The sequence below is a fragment of the Schistocerca americana genome, chromosome 1 (assembly GCF_021461395.2).
Source record: "Schistocerca americana isolate TAMUIC-IGC-003095 chromosome 1, iqSchAmer2.1, whole genome shotgun sequence".
NCBI classification, from domain to species: domain Eukaryota; kingdom Metazoa; phylum Arthropoda; class Insecta; order Orthoptera; family Acrididae; genus Schistocerca; species Schistocerca americana.
Genome location: NC_060119.1, coordinates 374,850,388 through 374,875,945, shown reverse-complemented (window position 1 = coordinate 374,875,945; position 25,558 = coordinate 374,850,388). Strand labels below are relative to the sequence as shown.

Below are 25,558 nucleotides of genomic sequence, written 5' to 3'. Positions count from 1 at the left end.
TTTGTAGTTTTTTCGTTTGATGCGTATTTCGTGAGATATTTGGTCCGGTCACTATCAATGGACCACCCTGTATAGGTTTAGCTAGGTGCAGCAATTACCATTTCGCTGCTGACAACAAGTGGCGAATCGTTTTCGGTGAAACGCTGCCTCCCTCTTGTATCTAAAATCATGGCAATCTTTTGTGTGGATGCTGTTCTTTCCTTGCAGGATGGTTCGTTTCTGCATGGAAAGCGGAAGAAAGTTTAGCTGTGAGCGGAAAAGCGGTATACATTTTTCAGCGGAACTGGCCAACGAAAGCACTTCCATTCTTTCATTTCCGTTTTGCTCTCAGTTCACGGGCAGTTCTCTGTTCCTTAGCTCCAGTCGAGCATCTTTTCAGTTCGGATCTGTAGTGCTCATGCACAATCTTGTGTCGTCCACTATTAGTACGAAGAGTTTCTTGTACTCACAACACTAAATACGGAACTAATTCTCATGAATTCGTTTACGCCCTGCTCTGTCCATGAAGTCATTCATGCGTCAAAGTACAAGCAATTGCCAAAGCTTAAAATTAAGAAGTAGGTGCAACAAATTATGTGAGGTGCATTAATAATTATTAACCATTAACTTCATATTTTCTATGTCTTGTACAGATTAAAAAATAAATCAATAAACTTAACAGGGAAGGCTCTTCTGTGGCGAAGGATTCTCCTTCTTCATTTACACTAAGTAGTTGCTGTTTATCTTGGACTTTTTGCTAACTACCCATACAGGTACATTGATAGCTAGGTAAACCTCAGTCACTTACATTCTATAAGAATTGGTATCTATTTAAAAATAAAATAGCTGTTTATCAAGATAATACACTCCTGGAAATGGAAAAAAGAACACATTGACACCGGTGTGTCAGACTCACCATACTTGCTCCGGACACTGCGAGAGGGCTGTACAAGCAATGATCACACGCACGGCACAGCGGACACACCAGGAACCGCGGTGTTGGCCGTCGAATGGCGCTAGCTGCGCAGCATTTGTGCACCGCCGCCGTCAGTGTCAGCCAGTTTGCCCTGGCATACGGAGCTCCATCGCAGTCTTTAACACTGGTAGCATGCCGCGACAGCGTAGACGTGAACCGTATGTGCAGTTGACGGACTTTGAGCGAGGGCGTATAGTGGGCATGCGGGAGGCCGGGTGGACGTACCGCTGAATTGCTCAACACGTGGGGCGTGAGGTCTCCACAGTACATCGATGTTGTCGCCAGTGGTCGGCGGAAGGTGCACGTGCCCGTCGACCTGGGACCGGACCACAGCGACGCACGGATGCACGCCAAGACCGTAGGATCCTACGCAGTGCCGTAGGGGACCGCACCGCCACTTCCCAGCACATTAGGGACACTGTTGCTCCTGGGGTATCGGCGAGGACCATTCGCAACCGTCTCCATGAAGCTGGGCTACGGTCCCGCACACCGTTAGGCCGTCTTCCGCTCACGCCCCAACATCGTGCAGCCCGCCTCCAGTGGTGTCGCGACAGGCGTGAATGGAGGGACGAATGAGGACGTGTCGTCTTCAGCGATGAGAGTCGCTTCTGCCTTGGTGCCAATGATGGTCGTATGCGTGTTTGGCGCCGTGCAGGTGAGCGCCACAATCAGGATTGCATACGACCGAGGCACCCGGCATCATGGTGTGGGGAGCGATCTCCTACACTGGCCGTACACCACTGGTGATCGTCGAGGGGACACTGAACAGTTCACGGTACATCCAAACCGTCATCGAACCCATCGTTCTACCATTCCTAGACCGGCAAGGGAACTTGCTGTTCCAACAGGACAATGCACGTCCGCATGTATCCCGTGCCACCCAACGTGCTCTAGAAGGTGTAAGTCAACTACCCTGGCCAGCAAGATCTCCGGATCTGTCCCCCATTGAGCATGTTTGGGACTGGATGAAGCGTCGTCTCACGCGGTCTGCACGTCCAGCACGAACGCTGGTCCAACTGAGGCGCCAGGTGGAAATGGCATGGCAAGCCGTTCCACAGGACTACATCCAGCATCTCTACGATCGTCTCCATGGGAGAATAGCAGCCTGCATTGCTGCGAAAGGTGGATATACACTGTACTAGTGCCGACATTGTGCATGCTCTGTTGCCTCTGTCTATGTGCCTGTGGTTCTGTCAGTGTGATCATGTGATGTATCTGACCCCAGGAATGTGTCAATAAAGTTTCCCCTTCCTGGGACAATGAATTCACGGCGTTCTTATTTCAATTTCCAGGAGTGTATCAAGGAGTTTCAGTCCACAAATTTAGAGAGCCAGGTAATTAAAATCTAGAAGCAATGGCTAACAGACCTGAAACGTTTTCTTTCGATTTTGCAGACGTTCCTAATTTTTTTGTCTCATAACTGTAAGACAGTTGTAGGTATATAGACCGAATATATAGCAACATCCTGAACCTCAGGGAAGAAGTCACAGCTTACAGCCGGCCGCGGTGGTCTAGTGGTTCTAGGCGCGCAGTCCGGAACCGCGGGGCTGCTACGGTCGCAGGTTCGAATCCTGCCTCGGGCATGGATGTGTGTGATGTCCTTAGGTTAGTTAGGTTTAATTAGTTCTAAGTTCTAGGGGACTTATGACCACAGCAGTTGAGTCCCATAGTGCTCAGAGCCATTTGAACCATTTTGAACCACAGCTTACAGAACATTATTTCTGTGTTGTGGATGTGTGAATCGCACTTAAACTGAAACTGGTCTTTATTGCTGGTTTGAAAACAGTCACAAAAAGCTATACCTGGAAGCGTGAGAAAGAATCCCAAGATTAGTGAAGAGCTTTTTTCTCGACGTACCCTTATCAAATTTGTACAATAATTTTAATTATTAGTTCTGGAGAATACATATTTTTGGGGTTTCGTGTTTCAGTTCGTAAAAACGGGGCAGTTATGATATCACTTTGTTGTCCATCTATTAAGACTCGTTTTTCTCAGGAACAAGTAAGACATCAAGTTGAAATTTATGTCAAATATTATGATCTACGGTCCATTGGTGGTGAAAGAAAGTTTAATCGTCTGAGTCAATGCAGTCAAAAGATATGGGCATTTGTGTCACATATTTTCATAAAAGCAAAGTTACTCATAAAAGTCTGTAGAAGAACTATCTACTCACTTAATTAAATTTTTACGAAACCCTCAGTGTCTGGTCCTGCTCGCACATGTTCAGTTTTTTCTTATTTTATTTGCGAAAGTTACAAAGCAAATTAGAATATTTGTCAGAAGATCAACAGAACAAGAAATAACACTAAACACAAAAAACAGCGAACTGAGCTTCTTTATCACTTCAAAAACGAGCTGATTCCTTTTCTTCTTGTTGTGCAACGAACATCAAAGTATTTCGCTTTTTATTTCTTTACTATGAATTATCAGTAGTAGCGTTCTAGCAGTCTTTAATGTCCTTGGAAGATCATTGATCACAGTCAACTTTGCAGAACATCACATTTTATGTACTTTTATTACCGTTGCAATTTTACTACCGTGACTCGGTTTATTCACGCGATCTTTTCCTTTATGTTATGGAGGTATGCTTGTATACATGGAAGAGGGATGCTATTAACGTAGTAACATTTCGGTTTCCAAATTAGAATTGTGACCTACACACAAGCATTTCAAGGTGCATTTTTAAATGTACGCGCATATATTTCTATACTCCGTAACATAATTATAATTATCAGCAGATAATAGAAAATTGACGACGTGTTAAAAATCTATTGGACTTCTAGAGATATCAGAAACATCCCCAGGCCCAAAAAAGAAGTATCAAGACACAGTAATTTCTATTTACTTTGTCGTGACATAATCGATTAAAAAACGTCGTTCCATGTAGCAAGCCATTTGGTCAAAAAACAAGGCTACAGAACGCTGTCCATGGGCCTCAGATTTCCAAAACATAGAAATTTAGATTAATAAAAACCTAAAATTTAAGTAGAATTTACTAAATATATCCTCAGATTTTAATCTGATATACCATTTTTTGTAGAATCGCGTCTCTCTAGACGGGTCTAATAAGGAAACGAGGTAATACTTTCTGAGACACAGCCACGCGGGATTAGCCGCGCGGCTGGTCCCGGCGGAGGTTCGAGTCCTCTCTCGGGCCTGGGTGTGCGTGTTTGTCCTTAGGATAATTTAGGTTAAGTAGTGTGTAAGCGTAGGGACTGATGCCCTTAGCAGTTAAGTACCATAAGATTTCAGACACATTTGAACATTTTGGAACACACACACTGATGATTGCCACGCCGTGATTCAAAGAAGCGTTAGACGCTATATTTAACTTAAAAAACTGGCTTCTTAGATGTGTACGCCAATACGTGTTTCTTGCAGGATGCCTTGTTGCCATGAGGTCTGTATATATGGGAAAGCTAAACTACTGCAGCATCCCAACTCCCATTCTGTTCATACATTTGATAGTTTTGTTCAACATGTATTATGTATCGGTTTACCAATTCCATACTATCGTATAAAACCACATTAATGCGAAGCGAAGAGATATTTCTCGCATCCTCAGGAATTATGCTTCCTGAGTCTTCAGTTATTTCTATCGATTTTGATGGGTATATTGCACAGTTCCTTTGAGGACAATTTCATCGAATAACCCTAAAAAACATTAAATTGTTGTATTGTTTCATAGATTCACTTTTTTGTTTTATGACATTGTTTTGAATAGTTCATTTAATATTACATATTACCAGTAGGCACACTATTATATTACCATGTATAAATTTTGGCTCCAATGTGAAGAACGTCATTGTTATGTAATAGAAATTGAGCGAGTGTACTACGGTTTTGTTACGCCCTTAGTGTCACTCCTTAAGTCTTTGTAACTTTACAGAGTAAAAACAGAAAGAAAATAAATGTTAATCATACCTACACGTCGACAAACAACAGTTTATTTTTTTAAATTTAGAATGTATCTACAGATTTTATCGAATAAACTGTAAGACCAGCGCGTCAAATGTATTTCGTTCTATAGTATTCGGGAATGTTAGTGCCGTCGCTAAGGAGTCTGATCACAATATTGTTTCTGTTCGAAGAGTCATACGGAATTTCTGTACACGAAATTCAGTTTTCTCAGTGTTTCTCTGGTGTAAGACTATTTCATTCTTCTGCCGCGGTTTCAAATATTTTATAGATACACTTTCCTTTGTGTCGGTAAAAGTTAAATTCTACCAGTGAAAATCATGGATGACGGTAGTTTAGCCCCATATGACTGTTAGAAGTAGCCATCAGAATCAAAATGTTACTATAGTTTCAGCTTATATACTGTCGGGCTTTTACTGTGTGAAGTTTTTGCCTTCTCTTTTCGTTTAGGATGATGAAGTAAAAGTAAAAAAATAACAGCTACTATCTATATCGAAATATCTACGGAAATAACGTCGCTAGCGTCGACAACAGTTTTATGATAGTAAGAAACTGCTTCGATAGCAAAAAGAAATTATTTAATCTCCCATCATTCAAATTTCATAGAGGATATGTCACAACAGCACTGAGAAAACATTGCTAAGTCAGTAGCGCTCGTAAGATTGTGTGTTCAAAATAAATACGAGCACGCCGATTTTCATTTATTGTTCACTGCCATGATACGCAGTTCTATTAAACGTATTATCTCTGATCTTACGTTTGACGTCAGGTTTAACTCGGAAACAAAGAGCGCGATTCTAAAACAACGCTGAAAAATTATCAAGTGAAGGAAGCTGTCATCGCAAGCTGTTGGGGCTAACCTGTTGCTGGTTAATGTAAGTTATTGCTGTCTGCTCTGTATTTCTCCAGCAGTCTCATTAGTTGCTAATTTCTGTTTCGCTATTTACGATGACTATCTATGTTCTAGGAAAGAGCACCGTTTCTCTTTTAGAGACATTTTAACGATTATCTGTTATTTACTTTTGGCACTGAGGACTGGAGATGTGTTTACTATCCCTGTTATTTCGCATTTTGTTGCAGACGAATACCAAAGCAGAATCTAAATCAATCCCTTAGGGCGATTGTGTGTTTGTTTGCTGTCCAACTGTTGTTTGTTCAGAACATCGTTAGTTTCAGAGAAAAGAGCAGTACCGTTCTCGAATAATTTTCCTTGATTTCCACATCCGGTACAAACTTCTCATTGATTTCCCACGGTGGCTCTTCTGCACCGAAATCTGGCCGTAGTGGTAGTGCGTTGGATATTTTGTCCAGTATTTGCAATAACAGTTTTTCTTCTTTTCTTGATTTTATGCTTGTCAACAGCGCATGACCGAGCGTTAGTAAACTTCTGTCTAAAATCTGATGACATGAAACAGATTAAACGAGTTGTAAAACATTTGTCCTTACCACCTTTACCGCGCTTCTTTCAGTTGCGTGGGAATACTACGTACTAGATCCACCGTGAAAAATATGTTGTGTAAATCTTTTTGCTGAATGTTGATAATGTCTTATGGGTCCGCATTCATCTGTGAAGTTAAAAATGAGCAACGGATCTCAGTGTTTAATGAAGTGCTCGTTTAAATTAACAGCCCAGTTGGAAAAGAGATCATATTTTATTTTTACCGAAGGTGTCGTTAAACCAGAAGACGTTAATTACTCGTATTTTAGGACTGATTAAGGTAGAAATCAGTTTTTTGTAGCAGGTGGCTCAAGTTCTAAAATTTCAGTGTGTATTCTGATGAAATGGATGTACTAACTGTAAGAAACTCTTTTTTTGGAAATACAGAAGCGTCCGATCTTACCCGTCGGCTTTGACCCATGACGTCACAAATACCGCGGAAACGACTATAAACAATTCCAATATGGTGGCTATAAAAACATCGCATACGTATTGTAAACACTGAAATACACAAGTTTCACAAAAAGCCTAATGACTGTAACGGGACAAGCGTGGGAAATTAGGGGTTTTTGGGTGCGGAGAAACTAAATATACAGAAATGTAGCCACCGACCGCCATTCAAAACCACGCAAAACAACGAAATAAATCAACATCACAAAACTGACCAAATACCAAAAAACACATTCCTATCCATAATCGGACACTTCCCTTAACCTATATAGCTCAACAGAACCTACCGATCACATCCCCCAATAGAAAACTAAGAAACGAAAGCTTCCCTTACACCTACATACATCGGCACTTATGCAGTTTAGCAGGTACGGAAAAAATTTTTCATTTTTTTTCAAAATTTGATCATCATGTGTCGTTATGCGGTGGGGGGAGTCTGCAGTGCCCCCCCATCCCCCCACAGGCTTCATTAGTGTCAAATCAATATTTTCGAATCATAGGCGGCCGCTGCCGCGGCCGCATTCCAAAAAAAAACTCCCAACCTAACCTCAAGTGGGCTACGCTACAGATCAATATGTTCATCAAATTGCTTCATATTACGTATACATGTTCATTAGTGTCAAATCAATATTTTCGAATCATAGGCGGCCGCTGCCGCGGCCGCATTCCAAAAAAAAAACTCCCAACCTAACCTCAAGTGGGCTACGCTACAGATCAATATGTTCATCAAATTGCTTCATATTACGTATACATGTTCATTAGTGTCAAATCAATATTTTCGAATCATAGGCGGCCGCTGCCGCGGCCGCATTCCAAAAAAAAACTCCCAACCTAACCTCGTATTCAGGGCTACGCTACAGATCAATGTGTAGGTCCCTTACGTCACGGGTCAAAGCCGACGCGTGAGATCGGATGTTTCCAACCTATACCCAATACACAAAACATACATAAATAACAAAAAAAAAAACGGAACTTACCTCAAAAAAGTTCCAGCTCCACAAACTAGATTGGCCACCACAATCACACACAAATGCACACACGCACGCACGCACACACACACACACACACACACACACATACAAAAACACACACACACACCAACGAAAAAATACTGAACTAAAATAAAAACCCAACCCACCCAAACGTCAACCCCCTCCCCCACAACTCCAAAATACAACACACAAACACTATACAACAAAATAAACCACCCACCCACCTACCCAGCCCACCCTAACTAACCACTTTCGGTCTATACATTTTACCCACAGCCCTTAAAAAAACCCGAAGAATGCAATAGCCCTCTGGGACACTCTTCCGCCAACAGTACTCATCTAAATGAGACTGAAGGTTGGAAGAGCGCCTCTTCCCCCTCCCAAGAACTGACTTAACCGCTCCCCACATCCCCTCAATTGTGTTAGTGCAAGCCCCAGTATCATAATTCTTAAACTCTAGACTGTGGTTCACTACTAAATGATTAAATCCCCTCTCACCCAACCCCCTATATGAAGAAAACGCATCTGAAACTACTGTGGACCCCGGCTCTACATACTCCTCAATTAACCCCACTAATTCAGGCTTCGACCTCCCCTCCACAACCCTAAAAACACATTCAGTACCCCCACCCCCCTGAACAACAGCCCCCCACACCCAAAGACCAGCCACAGACTTCCCCCTCCCATACTTCCTTTTACCAAACTGCGACTCATCCACCTCCACAAGCACCCCATGCCCACCCAACTTACCCCTGTACTTAATAAATTCGGAACACACCTCACGACAAAAGGAATACCAGTCTAAAACAGTCCTCTCACTCACACCAGTCTCAAACGCGCAAAAACTCTGCCCGCAACTATAACAAAAATAATACGTAATAAGCACAATCTCACGCATGGCCAATCTAGACTTCTCGAACCAGGTACCACGCCTTACAGAACGCCATACGCCATCTTTCCGGCAACACCACATGTATCCGTCCCTGGTCCGAGAGTCCGGAACTTTAACCAATTTCATAGGTTCACCGCACACACCGCACTTCACGACCTCGGCAATTAAGCCAAATAGCTGAAGAAATTTAATCAGCTCTAAAGCTGTCTCCCCCATCATCGCCCTCAACCGAACACTGTTAAGGCGGTCTTTCATATCCATTCCTGAACAAAAAACCACAACCAAATACACTCAATAACAAACTCACCCGACGTACAGCAATGAGCATTAAATTAACCATTAACTCACTAATAGAAATTCCGCTTCAAATCCAACACCTGAGCAACAGAAAACTGACCCCACCACACGAAACAAACGAAAGAAACGAAAACCATGAACACACCACCAGAGAGCACGACAAACAAAAACAAGACATCTACAAACACGCCACAATCGCAAATCAAACTCCGCGCCGTAATGACGTCACACACCACAACACGCTTACGTCACGGGTCAAAGCCGACGGGTAAGATCGGACGCTTCTGTTGACCCCTTTTTTTTATATGGTTTCAGTTTTTAATATCGACATTAATATTAGTTCTAAAGACGTTCTGAACAGTGTAGGCACTCTTACTATACATCACTGGAAAAAAACTGATTGTGGACCCGATGTATGAACTGAAAGACAGAAGTTACAGAATTTTCTGAACATACTGCCGCGTTGTCAATGTTTCCAGTACATTTTTTCCCATCATTATGAGCATGGTCCTCCGTGGTTACTGTTAATAGTGCGGTTCTTACAGTAATGGCACGGAATACATGGTTTACATCCTTTTCCATTTTTCCGTCCCTTCTCCTATTGAACAGAGAGGTGTCGAATATTTTATTTTATGAAATTAAGCTCCATTGTATTACCAAAAACACATTAAATCAGATCGGTACGTCACGTCTGCAATATCGCCTGTTTCCTAGCCAAACAACAACAGCAGTAACAACTGACGAAGGAAATTTGGAAGAGAGATACTAGTGAAGGAAAGCAATAGAGAACATGTTCTCGCCATACGGCAAACTATCCATATTAGCTAGTCTGCAGTTTCCTATCTATTTCACCTTATTTCTGCAGATGTTTTAAAAGGTCTTGCGTCCGCTAGGTTGTAGAAGTCATAGAGATCAACGAGAGAGTGATGACGAATATCTGTTTCATACTTGACTAATATGAGGAAAAGTCGCTAGACTCCCAGGAGAACATGGACATTTTTGAATCCAGTACCCAATGTAAAGCATCTACTTTCTAATGTTAAAGAAATACAGGTAACTAAAAACAGAATGATACAGCATACCGTGACATTACGACAGGTCAGTAGGCAAGACTCTAAGGACAGGCGAGTGATGTAGTAGCGTTCAGTCACCTATAGCAGCCAAGCAAATAACCGACCACTGCCAGGACTATAAGCACGAAGGCAGTTACAAGTCCTGGACCGTGCCACAGCTTCCAAGTCTTGGAGATGGCGTCAGTACAGATTCGACCGGGGGTCAAGATGTCGGAATACTCAGTACAGGACTTGCGATTCGTAACTCAGTTTATTACGAACTGGACAACATTCTGGTAGGTCTTCTGGTAGTTTTCTATTGAAGATGCTGTCCGTTTTTTGTTCCAACGACTTGTTTACTTACGCTGTCCCAAAAGATGTCACTGCGAAGCAGGACAAATGCGTAGTCAGACTTGATCCGATAACGTTTTCCAGTACGTGCTCAGCTATAGCAGATTTTTCGGGGTAGCGTAAATATGTTTATTGACACTTTGTGCGTTGTTCACGGTGAGCACTGTTTGCCTGACGCGTGATATTTGCACGCACACGTTATTTTGAAAATTCCAAGCCTTCTATCATCTACTGCATTTTTTATTGGTCTCACTAGTTGGATATTTAACATAGGCCTAAAGATCGATTTAATTATGCTTCTCTTCAGCAAGAAGATTAGCTATTATTATTATTATTATTATTATTATTCTTTCTTTTCTCAGACGTTATGTCTGGTCAAAAATAAAAGTGACGCAGATCTTGATCAAGCTGACTTCCTTTTAACTGTACGGTATATGTTACATTGCATTTAGGAACTTTCGGGTAATTGAACATGTATCAATAATTACAGATTTCTGTAGTTGTATATATAAGTTTGGATGTAGCTGTATTGCGTTGATGTACTAGTGGATATTGTGTGGTATGACTCCTGTAGTTGATAGTATAATTGGTATAATGTCAACTTTATCCTGATGCCACATGTCCTTGACTTCCTCAGCCAGTTTGATGTATTTTTCTTTTTTTTCTCCTGTTTTCTTTGTATATTTGTTGTTTTGGGTATGGATATTTCGATTAGTTGTATTAAATTCTTCTTTTTATTGGTGAGTATGATGTCAGGTTTGTTATGTGGTGTTGTTTTATCTGTTATGATGGTTCTGTTCCAGTATAATTTGTATTCATCATTCTCCAGTACATTTTGTGGTGCATACTTGTATGTGGGAACGTGTTGTTTTATTAGTTTATGTTGTATGGCAAGTTGTTGATGTATTATTTTTGCTACATTGTCATGTCTTCTGGGGTATTCTGTATTTGCTAATATTGTACATCCGCTTGTGATGTGGTCTACTGTTTCTATTTGTTGTTTGCAAAGTCTGCATTTATCTGTTGTGGTATTGGGATCTTTAATAATATGCTTGCTGTAATATCTAGTGTTTATTGTTTGATCCTGTATTGTAATCATGAATCCTTCAGTTTCACTATATATATATATATATATATATATATATATATATATATATTGCCTTTTCTTACCCATGCGTTGGATGCGTCTTGATCGATGTGTGGCTGTGTTAGATGATACGGGTGCTTACCATGTCGTATTTTCTTTTTCCAATTTACTTTCTTTGTATCTGTTGATGTTATGTTATCTAAAGGGTTGTAGAAGTGTTTATGAAATTGCAATCGAGTAGCCGATGTATTTATATGAGTGATTGCTTTGTGTATTTTGCTAGTTTCTGCTCGATCTATAAAGAATTTTCTTAAATTGTCTACCTGTCCATAATGTAGGTTTTTTATGTCAATAAATCCCCTTCCTCCTTCCTTTCTGCTTAATGTAAATCATTCTGTTGCTGAATGTATGTGATTTATTCTATACTTGTGGCATTGTGATCGTGTTAGTGTATTGAGTGCTTCTAGGTCTGTGTTACTCCATTTCACTACTCCAAATGAGTAGGTCAATATTGCTATAGCATAGGTATTTATAGCTTTTGTCTTGTTTCTTGATGTCAATTCTGTTTTCAGTATTTTTGTTAGCCTTTGTCTATATTTTTCTTTTAGTTCTTCTTTAACATTTGTATTATATATTCCTATTTTTTGTCTGTATAATAGATATTTATAGGCATCTGTTTTTTCCATCGCTTCTATGCAGTCGCTGTGGTTATCCAATATGTAATCTTCTTGTTTAGTGTGTTTTCCATTGACTATGCTGTTTTTCTTACATTTGTTTGTTCCAGAAGCCATATTTATATCATTGCTGAATACTTCTGTTATCTTTAGTAATTGGTTGAGTTGTTGATTTGTTGCTGCCAGTAGTTTTAGATCATCCATGTATAGCAAATGTGTGATTTTGTGTGGGTATGTTCCAGTAATATTATATCCATAATTTGTATTATTTAGCATGTTGGATAGTGGGTTCAGAGCAAGGCAGAACCAGAAAGGACTTAATGAGTCTCCTTGGTATATTCCACGCTTAATCTGTATTGGCTGTGATGTGATATTATCTGAATTTGTTTGGATATGAAGTGTGGTTTTCCAATTTTTCATTACTATGTTTAGGAACTGTATCAATTTAGGATCTACTTTGTATATTTCCAATATCTGTAGTAACCATGAGTGGGGTACACTATCAAAAGCTTTTTGGTAATCAATGTATGTGTAGTGTAGCGACCTTTGTTTAGTTTTAGCTTGATATGTCACTTCTGCATCTATTATCAGTTGCTCTTTACATCCTCATGCTCCTTTGCAGCAGCCTTTTTGTTCTTCATTTATAATTTTGTTCTGTGTTGCATGTGTCATTAATTCTGTGTAATGACTAAAGTTAATATTTTGTAGATTGTTGGTAGGTATGTTATGGGGCGGTATTTTGCTGGGTTTGCTGTGTGTAAGTGTATCAGGGACTGTGTATGGGTCTGCAATGTAATTGTTAAATAATTTAGTTAGATGTGAATGCGTTGAGGTGAACTTCTTTAGCCAGAAATTTGCTATTTTATCATTTCCAGGGGCTTTCCAATTGTGCGTAGAATTAATTGCTCGGGTGACTTCATGTTCCAAAATTATCACTTCAGGCATTTGTGGTACCGTCTTGTATGTGTCTGTTTCTGCTTGTACCCACTGTGCATTTCTGCTATCGATGGGTTTGACCATATGTTGCTCCAGAAGTGTTCCATGTCTATTATGTTTGGTGGATTGTCTAGGTTTCTAAACAAAATTAAGTCATTTATGGGGGGAAGGTATCAGTCAAGAAGATGTGTAAAAATCTAATTTTTGGGCCAAATAGTTTTTGTGGAATCGAATGATAAGAGTGTCAAAGCAGTCGGAACACGATGTGTCTGCACAGGCGAGCAGTGCAGTGACAAAATCGCGCACAGCGCGGAATGCAGGGAGCACGTCTTTGTAGCAGCGAAAGGGTTAATGCGGCCGTGGCGGCCTTACGTCATGAACCGCGCGCTCCCCCCTAAACCTAAGCTTGCGAACTATGCTATACTATGGCGCTGCTTCTATTGGCGCGTGCGTCGTGTGCAACTGGCAACGCAGCAATCTCCCGCGTCTGGGCGGGCATGCGCGAGCCGCCAAGATAAAAGAACTGAACTATAGTCGTCGTCGGAGCCGACGTCTTGCTGCGTCAGTAAAATCCCGACAGTTCTGCGCGTCCTTGTTGAGATGCTGACCAGTCACCAAGCTTTTGTTCACTGCTAGGCCCCCGTAGACATTCATCAAACGCCTATTATGCTCTGGTTTACCGCCAAAAAAAAAAAAAAAAAAACTCAGTGAAGGGTGTCTGCTTGGAAAGCACCGCGGTTGCAGTCGCCATTTTGAAGGCTACGTGTAACGGAGCCACCTGTCGGAACCTCAAGAAACTACAGTGGCAGAAGCGGGAGTATTCCCCGACGTTCCACAACAAATTCTGCATGTTTTTCAACCGAAATTGGCCGAGGAAAGAATGTGATGCATTACTTAATAAATGTCCCTCGTATTTGTGATGGTTGTTTCGTAAGTGCTTGTGCCCATGCTGCAGGTTATAGGCGTATGGTAAAGTTGTTACACGACGCAATGATAGTGTCGGTGCCGGCAGCGCGCCATGTGGCTGTCGCCGGCGGCGGCGGCGCTCGCGCTGTCGCTGTGCCTCTGGCCGGAGCCCGGTGCGGGCGCCGAGCAGGACCTGACCGTGGTGCAGACGTCGGAGGGCGTGCTGCGCGGCCACATGATGACGTCGTTCGGCGGCCGGCTCTTCATCGCGTTCCGCGGCGTGCCGTACGCGCGCCCCCCCGTCGGCGTGCTGCGCTTCCGGCCGCCGGAGCCGCCCGTGCCCTGGACCGGCATCCGCTCCGCCAAGTACGAGGGCTCCGTCTGTCCGCAGGTAGGCCTGCACGCTGCCACTCACTATCTACATCTACATCTACGTGATTACTCTGCTATTGACAATAAAGTGCCTGGCAGAGTGTTCAGTGAACCACCTTCATGCTGTCTCTCTACTCTCTACCGTTCCACTCTCGAACGGCACGCGGGAAAAACGAGCACTTAAATTTCTCCACGGGAGCCCTAATTACTCTTATTTTATCGTGATGATAATTTCTCCCTATGTAGATGGGTGCCAACAGAATGTTTTCGCAATCGGAGGAGAAAACTGGTGATTGAAATTTCATGAGAAGATTCTATCGCAACGAAAAACGCCTTTGTTTTAATGATTGCCACTCCAATTCACGTATCATGTCTGTGACACTATCTCCCGTATTTCGCGATAATACAAAACGAGCTGCCCTTCTTTGTACTTTTTCGATGTCATCCGTCAGTCCCACCTGATGCGGATCCCACACCGCACAGCAATACTCGAGAATAGGGTTGTGCATATATTTGAATTTTAAAAGGCACGACGAAATGTTTTGTACTAGATACGCATTGAGACCAAGTACTAACTAAGCAAAATATGAGGCGTATCGGAAGGTAAGTTCCGATCGGTCGTGAAATGGTGACCAGGGTGAAAATGAAAAATGTTTTATTTGCAACATTTAGCTACAACTACCAGATAGTTATCTACAAAGTCGCCGATCCAACTTAGACATCTGTTGTAACGTTGTACAAACTTTCCAACGCCATCGTCACAGAAGGCAGCCGCCTGTGCTCTCCGCCAATTCTCTACGCTGGTCTACAGCTCGTTCTCTGTGCCAAAATGTTGTCTTCATAGCCAGTAGTTCATGTACTTACAGATGAAATCCACAGGGAACCATTTACGAGCTGTATTGTAGATTATCAAACACTTCCCATCGGACACGCTACAGGAGCGTCTTCATTGCCCCTGCAGAATGCGGCCGAAAATTGTCGTGAAGAAGGAAACGCGTGACAGTTATGTACTCGAGAATAGGGCGGACAAGCGTAGTGTAAGTAGCCTCTTTGGTAGACCTGTTGCACCTTCTAACTGTTCCTCCAATGAATCGCAGTCTTTCGTTGGCTCTACCCACAACATTATCTATGTGATCGTTCCAATTTATGGTATTTGTAATTGTAATCCCTAAGCATTTAGCTGAATTTACAGCCTTCAGATTTGTGTGACTTAACGCGTAATCTAAATTTTGCTGATTTCTTTTAGTAGTCATGTGAATAACTTCACACTTTTTCTTATTCAGGATCAATTGCCACTTTTCGCACCATACAGATATCTTATCTAAATCATTCTGGAAGTCGTTTTGGTCATCTGATGACTTTTCAAGGCGGTAAATGACAGCATCATCTGCAAACAATCTAAGACGGCTACTCACAGTCTCCTATGTCGTTAATATAGATCAGGAACAATAGAGGACCTATAACACTTCCTTGGGGAACGCCGGATGTTACTTCCGTTTTACACGACGACTTTCCGTCTATTACTTCGAACTGTGACCTTTCTGACAGGAAATCACGAATCCAGTCGCACAAGTGAGACGATACTCCGTAGGCACGCAATTTGATTAGAAGACGCTTGTGAGGAACGGTGTCGAAAGCCTTCCGGAAATCTAAAAATATGGAATCAATTTAACATCCCCTGTCGATAGCACTTATTACTTCATGAGTTTAAAGAGCTAGTTGTGTTTCACAAGAACGATATTTTCTGACTCAATGCTGACTATATGTCAATAAATCGTTTTCTTCGAGGTACTTCGTAATGTTCGAATACAGTATATGTTCTAAAACCCTACTGCAAATCGACGTTAGTGATAAAGGCCTGTAATTCAGCGGATTACTCCTACTTCCCTTTTTGGGTATTGGTGTGACTTGAGTGATTTTCCAGTCTTTAGGTACGTATCTTTCTGCGAGCGAATGGTTGTACATAATTGCTAAATATGGAGCTATTTTATCAGCATAATCTATCTGATAGTCAAGTCTGCTGCCTCAGTACACAGAGGATGTCCCACTCGTCTTGACAAGTCCAAATAACGTTTGTCGAGATGCAAAGTAACAAATATATTACAATTTGCGGCATGGCTGTGCATTAAAACAGTGATCCAATAAGTGTAGAACTAGATTGATACTGATAGGACGAGAATGATTGCTCGTGACGTTTTTACATATGTGTAGTGTGGCCTGAAGAGATCATCCTCGATGACTTATTTTTCTAGGATGGGATGTAAGGATAAAAGGAAAACACTTTATTTATTACACATTCAGTTAGGCTTGGGCACTCAATGGGTCCTTTAGCCTTCTGTCTTTGGTGATATCTGTCTGCTGTGGAGGGTGAGATGTGTCTAGGCTGCTTCCTCGTGTTATGACGTATCGCCTATGCGGGATGAAACGTTATTGACTTCGATACTCGATATTTGTGCCATCTTGCAGGGTTTACCGTTCCTACAGATTCTAATTGTCGAACTTCGTCCCTAAGGGTATCGATTTTTTCAAAAACTCTTTTATAGTGGTCTCGTGGAGTGTGGTGCCGATGTCGACGTTTCTTGTCCACCATGGAGCTCCTGTCATTCATCGGTGGCAAATGTTTTGCAGCGCTTGGAGTTTGTTGTAGTTGGAGACGCACGTAGTTTCCCACGAGGTGGAGCCATATAACATTGTGGGTTCCAACATTGCCTTATAAAGTTAGAGTTTAGTCTTAGGGTTGAGATCCTTACTCTTCAGGAACGGAATCAATGACCTGGCCATCTTCTGGGCTGCCGTCTTCTTGTCGTCAATATGCTGCGTAAAGAGCAATCTTTTGTCAAGGTAGACACCGAGGTACTTCACTCCCGGCGACCATGGGACAAACTGATCAGCTGTTTGGAGTCTGTCGTTCAGAACTGGTTTCCTCCGTGTGAACATAACGGCTGCCGTCTTCGTCGGGTTGATCGTTATCTTATTTTGCAGCGCCGAGCGTTCCATTACATCAAGTTGCCGTGGCATCCTAGCGATTAGCTGGTCCAAGTGTCGTCCAGTAGTCAGAAATGCCGTATCGTCCGAGTAAAAACTCGCCGTAACAAGGGGGACTGTTGGGATGTCATTTATATGTAAGTTGAAAAGCAGAGGCGAAATGACACAGCCCTGCGGAAATCCTGCAGAGATCAGTTTCATTTCGGAGTTTTTATCGTCGACTCGGACATACAGTTTCCTGTCCTGCAGAAAGCTGTCTGAGTCCAATGTAACAATCCGCAATAGGGATAGTGCGATGTAGTTTGACGATAAGGTTGGGCCGCCACACCTTATCGTATGCTTTTTCAATGTCAAGGAATACACCAGTTGTGAAGTGCTGCTTGTTGTATCCTTCTTGTATCCGTTGGGTGATCCGTAGAAGTTCGACAGATAACTTGTCCTTGAAACCGAATTGTTCGGGTCGTATAACATCATGCGCTGTAAGCGTGTCTTGGAGCCTCTTCAACAGCACTCTCTCGAGGACCTTGCCAAGGGTCGGCAAGAGGATAATTGGCCGATAACTGCTGGGTTCTGCTAGGTTTTTACCTGGCTTTGGGACTGGAACTATTCGAGCTTTCTTCCATGCCGTAGGAAAATATTCCCGCAGTAGACAGCTGTTGAAAATTCGGGTAAGGAGCACAGTTGGCTTCCTGGGCAACTTGTTTCAAATCGGTGTTGCTTATGGAATCGTTGCCTGGGGCGTTATTGCGAGTATTCCGGATAATTTTACGGATCTCTGCTGGTGTGGTGAGTTGTGGGCGGCTCTGCACAGGCGTAGTACGAAAAGCAGTCCATTCTGCTGTAACGACGGCTTCCTGTTCTTGCAGGCGGACGTCGTTCACGGGGGTCGCTGGTGTAGACGTCTGTTCTTGGTAAGTCGTAGGGTCCTGACGTCTTCTACATCCAGACTTTTGTGCAGTCATCTTCCACTAGATGTAGTTGCTATTGACATTCCTGAAATGTTTAGATACTATCACAACGGGCGTGCTTATTTACCAAATCATTGAGCTTATTACACCACTATATGAATAAAGTGTCCACTATTGCTTATTATATCAGTGGAGATATAATTTTGTGTGTTTTATAGACGATTCTGTTGACGCACCAGGTTTGAGTCTCCTTCAGGCCGTTCCGCAAGAGCACTGGGTCTCGTTTTCCACTCGTTTACCCAACGGATATAGTTCAGAAATGCCAGGAATCAGTTGTCAGGACCCGAAAAGACTAAACGACTACTTTGTGTCATTGTTAGCCATACTGGAGCTATTTTGTGTTTTTCGGAATTCTGTTTCTTAAACAAAATTTTGTAAAAGTGCTTAGAGCACAGTGGCGTGCAGCGTACATGAAGAAGGTTCAAGTTCCCGTAGTAGCCTCGAAATACTTTACACAGTAACACTCGTGTGACAAGTCAGATGTACTATCTTTCACACTGTAACGATATCAATGGAAACTAAACAGCTGCGTAGGCTGATACGTTAAATAATATATCACACAGATGAAAATCTAATTCATATAGAAGGACCCTGAGTTAATGAGCGTATGCAAACGTCTTTGATAGCATCACTCACTGTGAAACGCATACATTTATAACGCGGGCACCCGTAGGACGACGAGTCTGCAGAGTATTATCCGTATTCCTTTTTACACTATTATCAAGAGTGGATAGTTCTTTCCTGGGTTACTTTAGAAACCTACGGGAGGAATTCGAAAACAAGATAAATTACGTGAGTGGAGAAAAGAGGTTTCCTTACAGAAATACAATATGAAATCATACCCGTAGCGTAATAGACTTATTTACTTATGTATGCAGTTTGGACAAGAAGAGAATAGAAGCTTTCGAAATGTGGTGCTACAGAAGAATGCTGAAGATTAGATGGGTAGATCATATAACTAATGAGGTGGTATTGAATAGGATTGGGGAGAAGAGAAGTTTGTGGCACAACTTGACTAGAAGAAGGGATCGGTTGGTAGGACATGTTCTGGGGCATCAAGTGATCACCAATTTGGTATTGGAGGGCAGCGTGGAGGGTAAAAATCGTAGAGGGAGACCAAGAGATGAATACACTAAACAGATACAGAAGGATATAGGTTGCAGTAGGTACTGGGAGATGAAGAAGCTTGCACAGGATAGAGTAGCATGGAGAGCTGCATCAAACCAGTCTCAGGACTGAAGATCACAACAACAACAACAATGTCATTTTGCCAAAAGGCAATAAATTAAAATCAGTGTGAATATAAGAAAGAATTTATTTACAGATTCTATATAAACGTCTTAAGTGCTGTCCTGTATTACGCCAAAACCGATGTAGAATTTATCGTAATGCTGTACCAGACTCCCTACCCCTTTGCATATAAGCTTACCGTCCGTCTACCGAGTTTTGTCATAGGATGAACCTAAATTCCGTCATTTGAAGAAGTCACAGTTGTTCCTGCCACCAGGGACAGCAGTCAATATGACAACATATTGTGACACATTGTGAAGCTCGTGCACATCCTTACGAAACAAATGGAAGTCCAATATGTCGCCAGATGTCGTCTGCTGGACGACAGAGGCCGTCCGCATCATGCTGAAGCAGCTCAGTATCTTCTTCTCCGATTCTAAGCTGAGGGAGATGTCAGCCTTCCTTCAGTCCGGATTCGAAACCGCAGGAGGCCTATTAATTTCTGTCGGTGAAGAAGTGGATGGTCGGCTGGGAGTGAACGCAAAATGAGGAACTACACGACTTTGCTAGCTACCATCCTGTTAAGATATATGTGTCTTGGGAGGGCAACATAAGTGGTTGACTGGGGGTTGAGGGACTAAAAAGCAAAAGAACATGAATGCACGATCGTATTTATATGAACTGATTTTGGCCCATCAGTTGTAGTCAAAGCACCGATCACACACCGCTGCAGAACAGTTTCTGTGTTTTAAAAAATTACAAGTTTAGTATTTCTCCGCAGATTTTTTAACGAATGTATGAATAAATGAATGCATCTGCAGTTGATTACATTGGCTGGATAACTTAGAAATACGAGGAATGCCTATGACATTCAGTAGTTAACTCATTAATGTGTGACACAGTTGTAGTGGCGCTGGTTATTTAAGTAACTAATGGAGGCAGCCAAATTCACAAGAAACAGACTCAGGGTCTCCTGCAATTCGTGAATAATCAATCAAACTGTTAAGTCCATAATATGTTCTATATGAAAACTCTAAGGTTCTTTTATGGTCTCACTCACAGAAAAATTCTAATTCGCTGTGTGTGCTGGGCTCTCGAAATGACTAAAATGTCAACATTTGCACTGCTCAGCCACTTACCACACACAACTCAAAAAACGTAAACTTTACAAGCGAATGTCCTGGAAACAGAACTCCTCACCCTTTGGAGTCAAAAAACCTACCCCACCCATCCTTCTGAACATCCAAGTCCAGCTTCAAAGCGTTCCTTCACTAACCCTTTCAACTGCCTTCCCATTCGTTGCCACTATCTCTCTTTCCTACCAAGCCATTCCTTCCTATTGACGTGCATTATGTTACATTTCACCATATCTACAGGGTCTAGTCCATGACCCCTATACTCATCAGTGCCGTGTCGATCAGGGAGCAGTGAGGGGGCATGTGTTTGTGCTCTAGAGTGCCAAGAAAAAATCATTCACAGTGACTTGTTTATTATTCATAATACAGAATGGTCTTCCCAGGGCTCTAGCTGCTCAGCCGGTTTTGTGCAGACCCCGTCAGCATTAGGAGGCACCGTTACGTCACAGCCGGCCTGTTCCCCCAGGCGTCGTAGCCAGCAGGGACCACGCCGGTGGACAATAGCTCTCTGAAGCGCTCTCGCTGACGTAGAAGACGTGCCCCCGGGAGATTCGCCCTCCAGCCCAGCAGAGTTGGGCCAGAAGACTCCACTTATGAGACAGAGGCCGGCTTCATGTGTTGGCTTCCAACACTACGGCGGACGGCGAACAGCTTCTTGCCCCGCTATCAAGCTCCTGTAGGCCAGTAGGCTGATAGCGGTTTCTGCAGCCCATAAGAATCCAGAAGTTGGTGCTACAGCGTACCGGGGGAGTCACTCTTGAAAGGTTTTGTATTTTTACTGGAACTTCCCATGCGCTCCACTGCAGTGGAGGTATTACTCTCGTTTAGTCAGCTCTCCTTGTGACTTCAGATTTTCGTAACTTAGTTTTTCAGACGCTCTTTCTGCTGTGTCAGAGGTTGAATAGTTACTGTCGCGTTGGATCTGGGCTTTCTTGTGACACTATGCTCTGTCACCAATATGACTTCGTCGTTTTGCCCCATGATGTCATTGTGACTTGTTTGCGGATTCGGGCGCTCGCAATCGCTTCTGCATTCACCTCGTCCTACTCAGAATTTTCCCCTAGTTGGCAGTCTGATGGTCATTGATTCAGACAATCTGGCTTCAGTAAATATTTATTCTTTGCCTGGGATACTATTCTGTGGTGAATCACAACTTGGGATGAATAAGCCAACATTAATAAAAAGAGTTTCATAACATATCGCGCTCAAAACGATCACAATGACATCAAACACTGTACAGGGTATTCAGAAAATAGTGTCACCTTTATCTATATGAGGCAGTATTGGTCGAAACTAGATGGGGAGTCCCTACAATTATATGTCTGGAAAACCAATACCTGTTGAGATATGGCCTAATCTGTCCTCTCATTCTTATCTGTTACGTTGAGATAGACACTAGAGACAGTGCTGCATGTGGTTACCACATATCCTTACACATACTTCAGCCTTTCTTCGCAGTGAATCAAATACATCATGCATTGTTCACACACATGTGCACATTATCGACGAGGTGGGCAAACACCAACACCTTTAAATCTCCCAAAGGGCAGAAATATAACAGATTCAGGTCAGGTGAACGGGGAAGCCGTGCTACCAGACCTCCTTGGCCAATCTTCCGCCCATGTAGTATTGCAGTGAGGTAGTCTCATACGACCACTAGAGAATGGAATGGTGCCGCGAGGTGCAAAACCGCAGTTGTCTTTCTGCAAGTGTAACGTTTTCCAATAGCACTGGTAATTAATCATTCATAAATTAGTGATACACAATACCCGTTAATGTGTTTGGTAAAGCATATGGCCCTGCGAGTCTGTCACCAGCAATTCCTGTCTATCTACTGATTCTGATAAGATATTGGTGGCTCACCTCCATGACTGCTCGAGAATCTTCATCTGCTCACACGTGGATATTGTGGTAATTTGCTATGCCATCTCTTGTGATGACTAATACCACCACAAACTATACATTACTTGCCACATTTGAAATGTCCCATATACCACAGGGACTGGTTTCTGAACAAGTAATTATAGAATCTTTTCTTCTGTCTTTGAGCAGTACTACCTCCTGCAGGAACATGTCACTTTTTAAACATCTTCTGTATTCAAAATTAATAATAAAATATTTCACTAATATGAATATTCTACTGCTAGCCTAAGAGATAAATAACCTGTAAGTTTTTATTATTAAGTAAAGCTGTAGAAGTTTCGAAATACCAGTCTTGCATACTTTGACGTGTGCATTAAAAGTCTCTATATTTTTTTTTGTTGAATTTCTGCCGTAGACGATCGTAACGAGAGTTCCATGTACAAACATGCCCGCTGGTTATGCCGCGTGGGCCGTCCCAGCTTAGCCGCCGGGGTAGCTGCCCCCGACGAAACACATCTCTAAACGATACACCAGAGCGTGTTCGCTAAAGTAGCACCCCTTTCAGCTTTATATATTGGGGTTACTGCGGTACCAATTACACGCAGAAACATTCTGTCTTGCCGGATCTCTAAAGAAACTCCCACCAAATTTTTCTAAACTGTGCTGTGAGCTCATGGCTTAAAATTCATTGTCTTACAAGTGCTCTATATTCAGCGTTCCTCGCTGAAGTAGGGTAACACATTAGGTTCGTTTGAGTAAGGATCAGCACCAGACACGACTATGTGAATTCATTTGTTCGAGACGTTATTGCAGTTGCAATGAGTCATGACTGATCGAAAGCTGGGCGAGTGCTTGTCAATGGATGGTCATGACTAATCTGGACTGGTCACAGATATTTATTCTTGCAATTCCAAAGTGTTTAATTACATTCCTACAAAGAGAACTCGTTGAAGAAACAAGTACTAGATTCCTGCTAGCCTTTTGAGCGGACGATACATCTGAACCTTGTCGAAATTTATTGCATCCTAGTCTAATTTTACTTCCTTAAGGGATTTTCCAGCTGTAATGGGTTGTGCCTATGAATCCTGGACTACGGAAAGCAAAATGAATAATTTTCCATTTTCCATATAAGGGGTGCAACATAAGATCCGACAGATAGGGGTAAAAGCTGTATCATTGTCATAGTGAGATGCACGGGATAACTTGACTCAACGAAGAACAGGCATGGGTAACAATATGCATACAGTACAGTTACATACATATACCGGTGAAATCAAACTGCATACCAGATTCGTAACGAGTCTTGGCATTGACCAGACAAAGCTCTATCTGTTCAGATGTTTGGATGTTTAGATGTTTACATTTAATACCCACTTTTAAAGCAACAATAGTGCATACGAAAATGAAAAATTTTGATAAATGTTCTACGGTCGCAGGTTCGAATCTTGCCTCGGGAATGGGTGTGTGTGATGTCCTTAGGTTAGTTAGGTTTAAGTAGTTCTAAGTTCTAAGGGACTGATGACCTCAGATGTTAAGTCCCATAGTGCTGAGAGCCATTTGAACCATTTGATAAATGTTTATCTAGGAAATATTATTACACTACCACTGATTTACCTGCTATCAAAGGCCTGACTAGGCAGCCAGAATAATGTAGAATGAGACGCAGCTGACAATGTACTTCTCTGTAGCATACTGAGGTACGGTCCGTACCGCTTGAAACGATATTGCGTTAAACCGAGCGATGTGGCAAAGTGGTTAGCTCTCTGAACTCGCATTTGGGAGAGTGACAGCTCAAACCCCCGGCCGACCATTCAGAATTAGGTCTTCTGTGATTTCCCTAAATCGCTTAAGGCAAATCCAGGGGTGGTTCCCCTGAAAAAGGCACTGCTGATTTCCTTCCCCATCCTCTCCTAATCCGAGCTTGTGCTCCGTATATAATGGACTCACTGCCGCCCGGACGTTAAGTACTAATTTTTTTCTTTTTGTATATTACATTAACTGTTCGTGACTTTCTAAATAAAAATAGTTTTTGTGTACGAAGTTAATTCATTGAGACTAACCTGGTGTACTTACGTTTGTTAATATACTGAATGCCAATAGCACTAGCCATACGTTCGTACACTGGCCACATTATAGCCACTCTCTACCAATTTAACCACTGATGATTTTCCTTGAAACTAGTTGATTACCAGCATATATTTCCTATTATTTTTCATAAATATCCGCTATCGCCAGATATTAAATAAAAAAATGAATGTCTTCTCTGATATATACTGCACTTTGCAGTCAAATATTGGCCGTTAATCTAACGTGTACTGCAAGCCACACCGGGGGCAAATTTTGCTACTTTTCGTAATTGCCGTTTACCTTCAGTTTTTGCTTTTACAGTATTCGGAATGGAGATGTGTGGCGCAGCAAGAAGTAGCACTGTACAGGTGTAAGACAATCAGATCACGTTGTCGAGAATGTCGTTAAAATTGGTTGTGTAATTTCATGCGTCGCTGTACTATGAGGGATTTGACGCGGGGTGTTTTACCAGTCAGTTAGGAGGATTAAGACATGTATACAGTTTTGAATATCGGAATCTTCTTGGGCCTTTAAGCTACATTCTGAATTATTTAGGTTCCGTCGTTGGAGTTACCCCGTTAGTGGAGGCACGTTCCAACTACGTAGGATTAATTAAATACCACCTACACGTAGCGCCATTAGAAAAGCACGAGTTTACCGAAATACCGCTAAACTGCTCGTAAGCTCCTAAGCAGGTCGAAAGTTTGCGTCTGAGTAGGGAGTAGGGTGTACTGCGCTAACCCTCTGATCGGAATATACTGTCGCCTCCAGATTTTGGATTGAGAACGCTACAGTAAGGCAATTGGGTCTCTAATCACTATGCTCTGTTGATGATTTTAGAAAAGACAACGATGGCGTTTCGACAGTCATCTTAACAAGTCAACTTTTTAAAAAATGGGGAAGTTGCCGTAAAGAACAAATAGATTGTTGGCCGATAAGCATCTACACGTACTCAAAGTAAATACTAGTGCTGACCGCCCTGCTTTATT

At 42.3% G+C, this 25,558-nt stretch overlaps 1 protein-coding gene across 1 annotated transcript in view; it reads left to right on the top strand.

Annotated features, from left to right (window-relative positions):
* Positions 1 to 14,060: 14,060 nt before the first annotated feature.
* Positions 14,061 to 25,558, top strand: part of LOC124551457 (juvenile hormone esterase-like) — a 95,486-nt gene continuing 83,988 nt past the window's right edge. The window contains exon 1 of the mRNA XM_047126446.1: positions 14,061 to 14,339. Within this exon, the coding sequence (XP_046982402.1) occupies positions 14,061 to 14,339 (279 nt within the window). The remainder of the gene's footprint in view (positions 14,340 to 25,558) is intronic.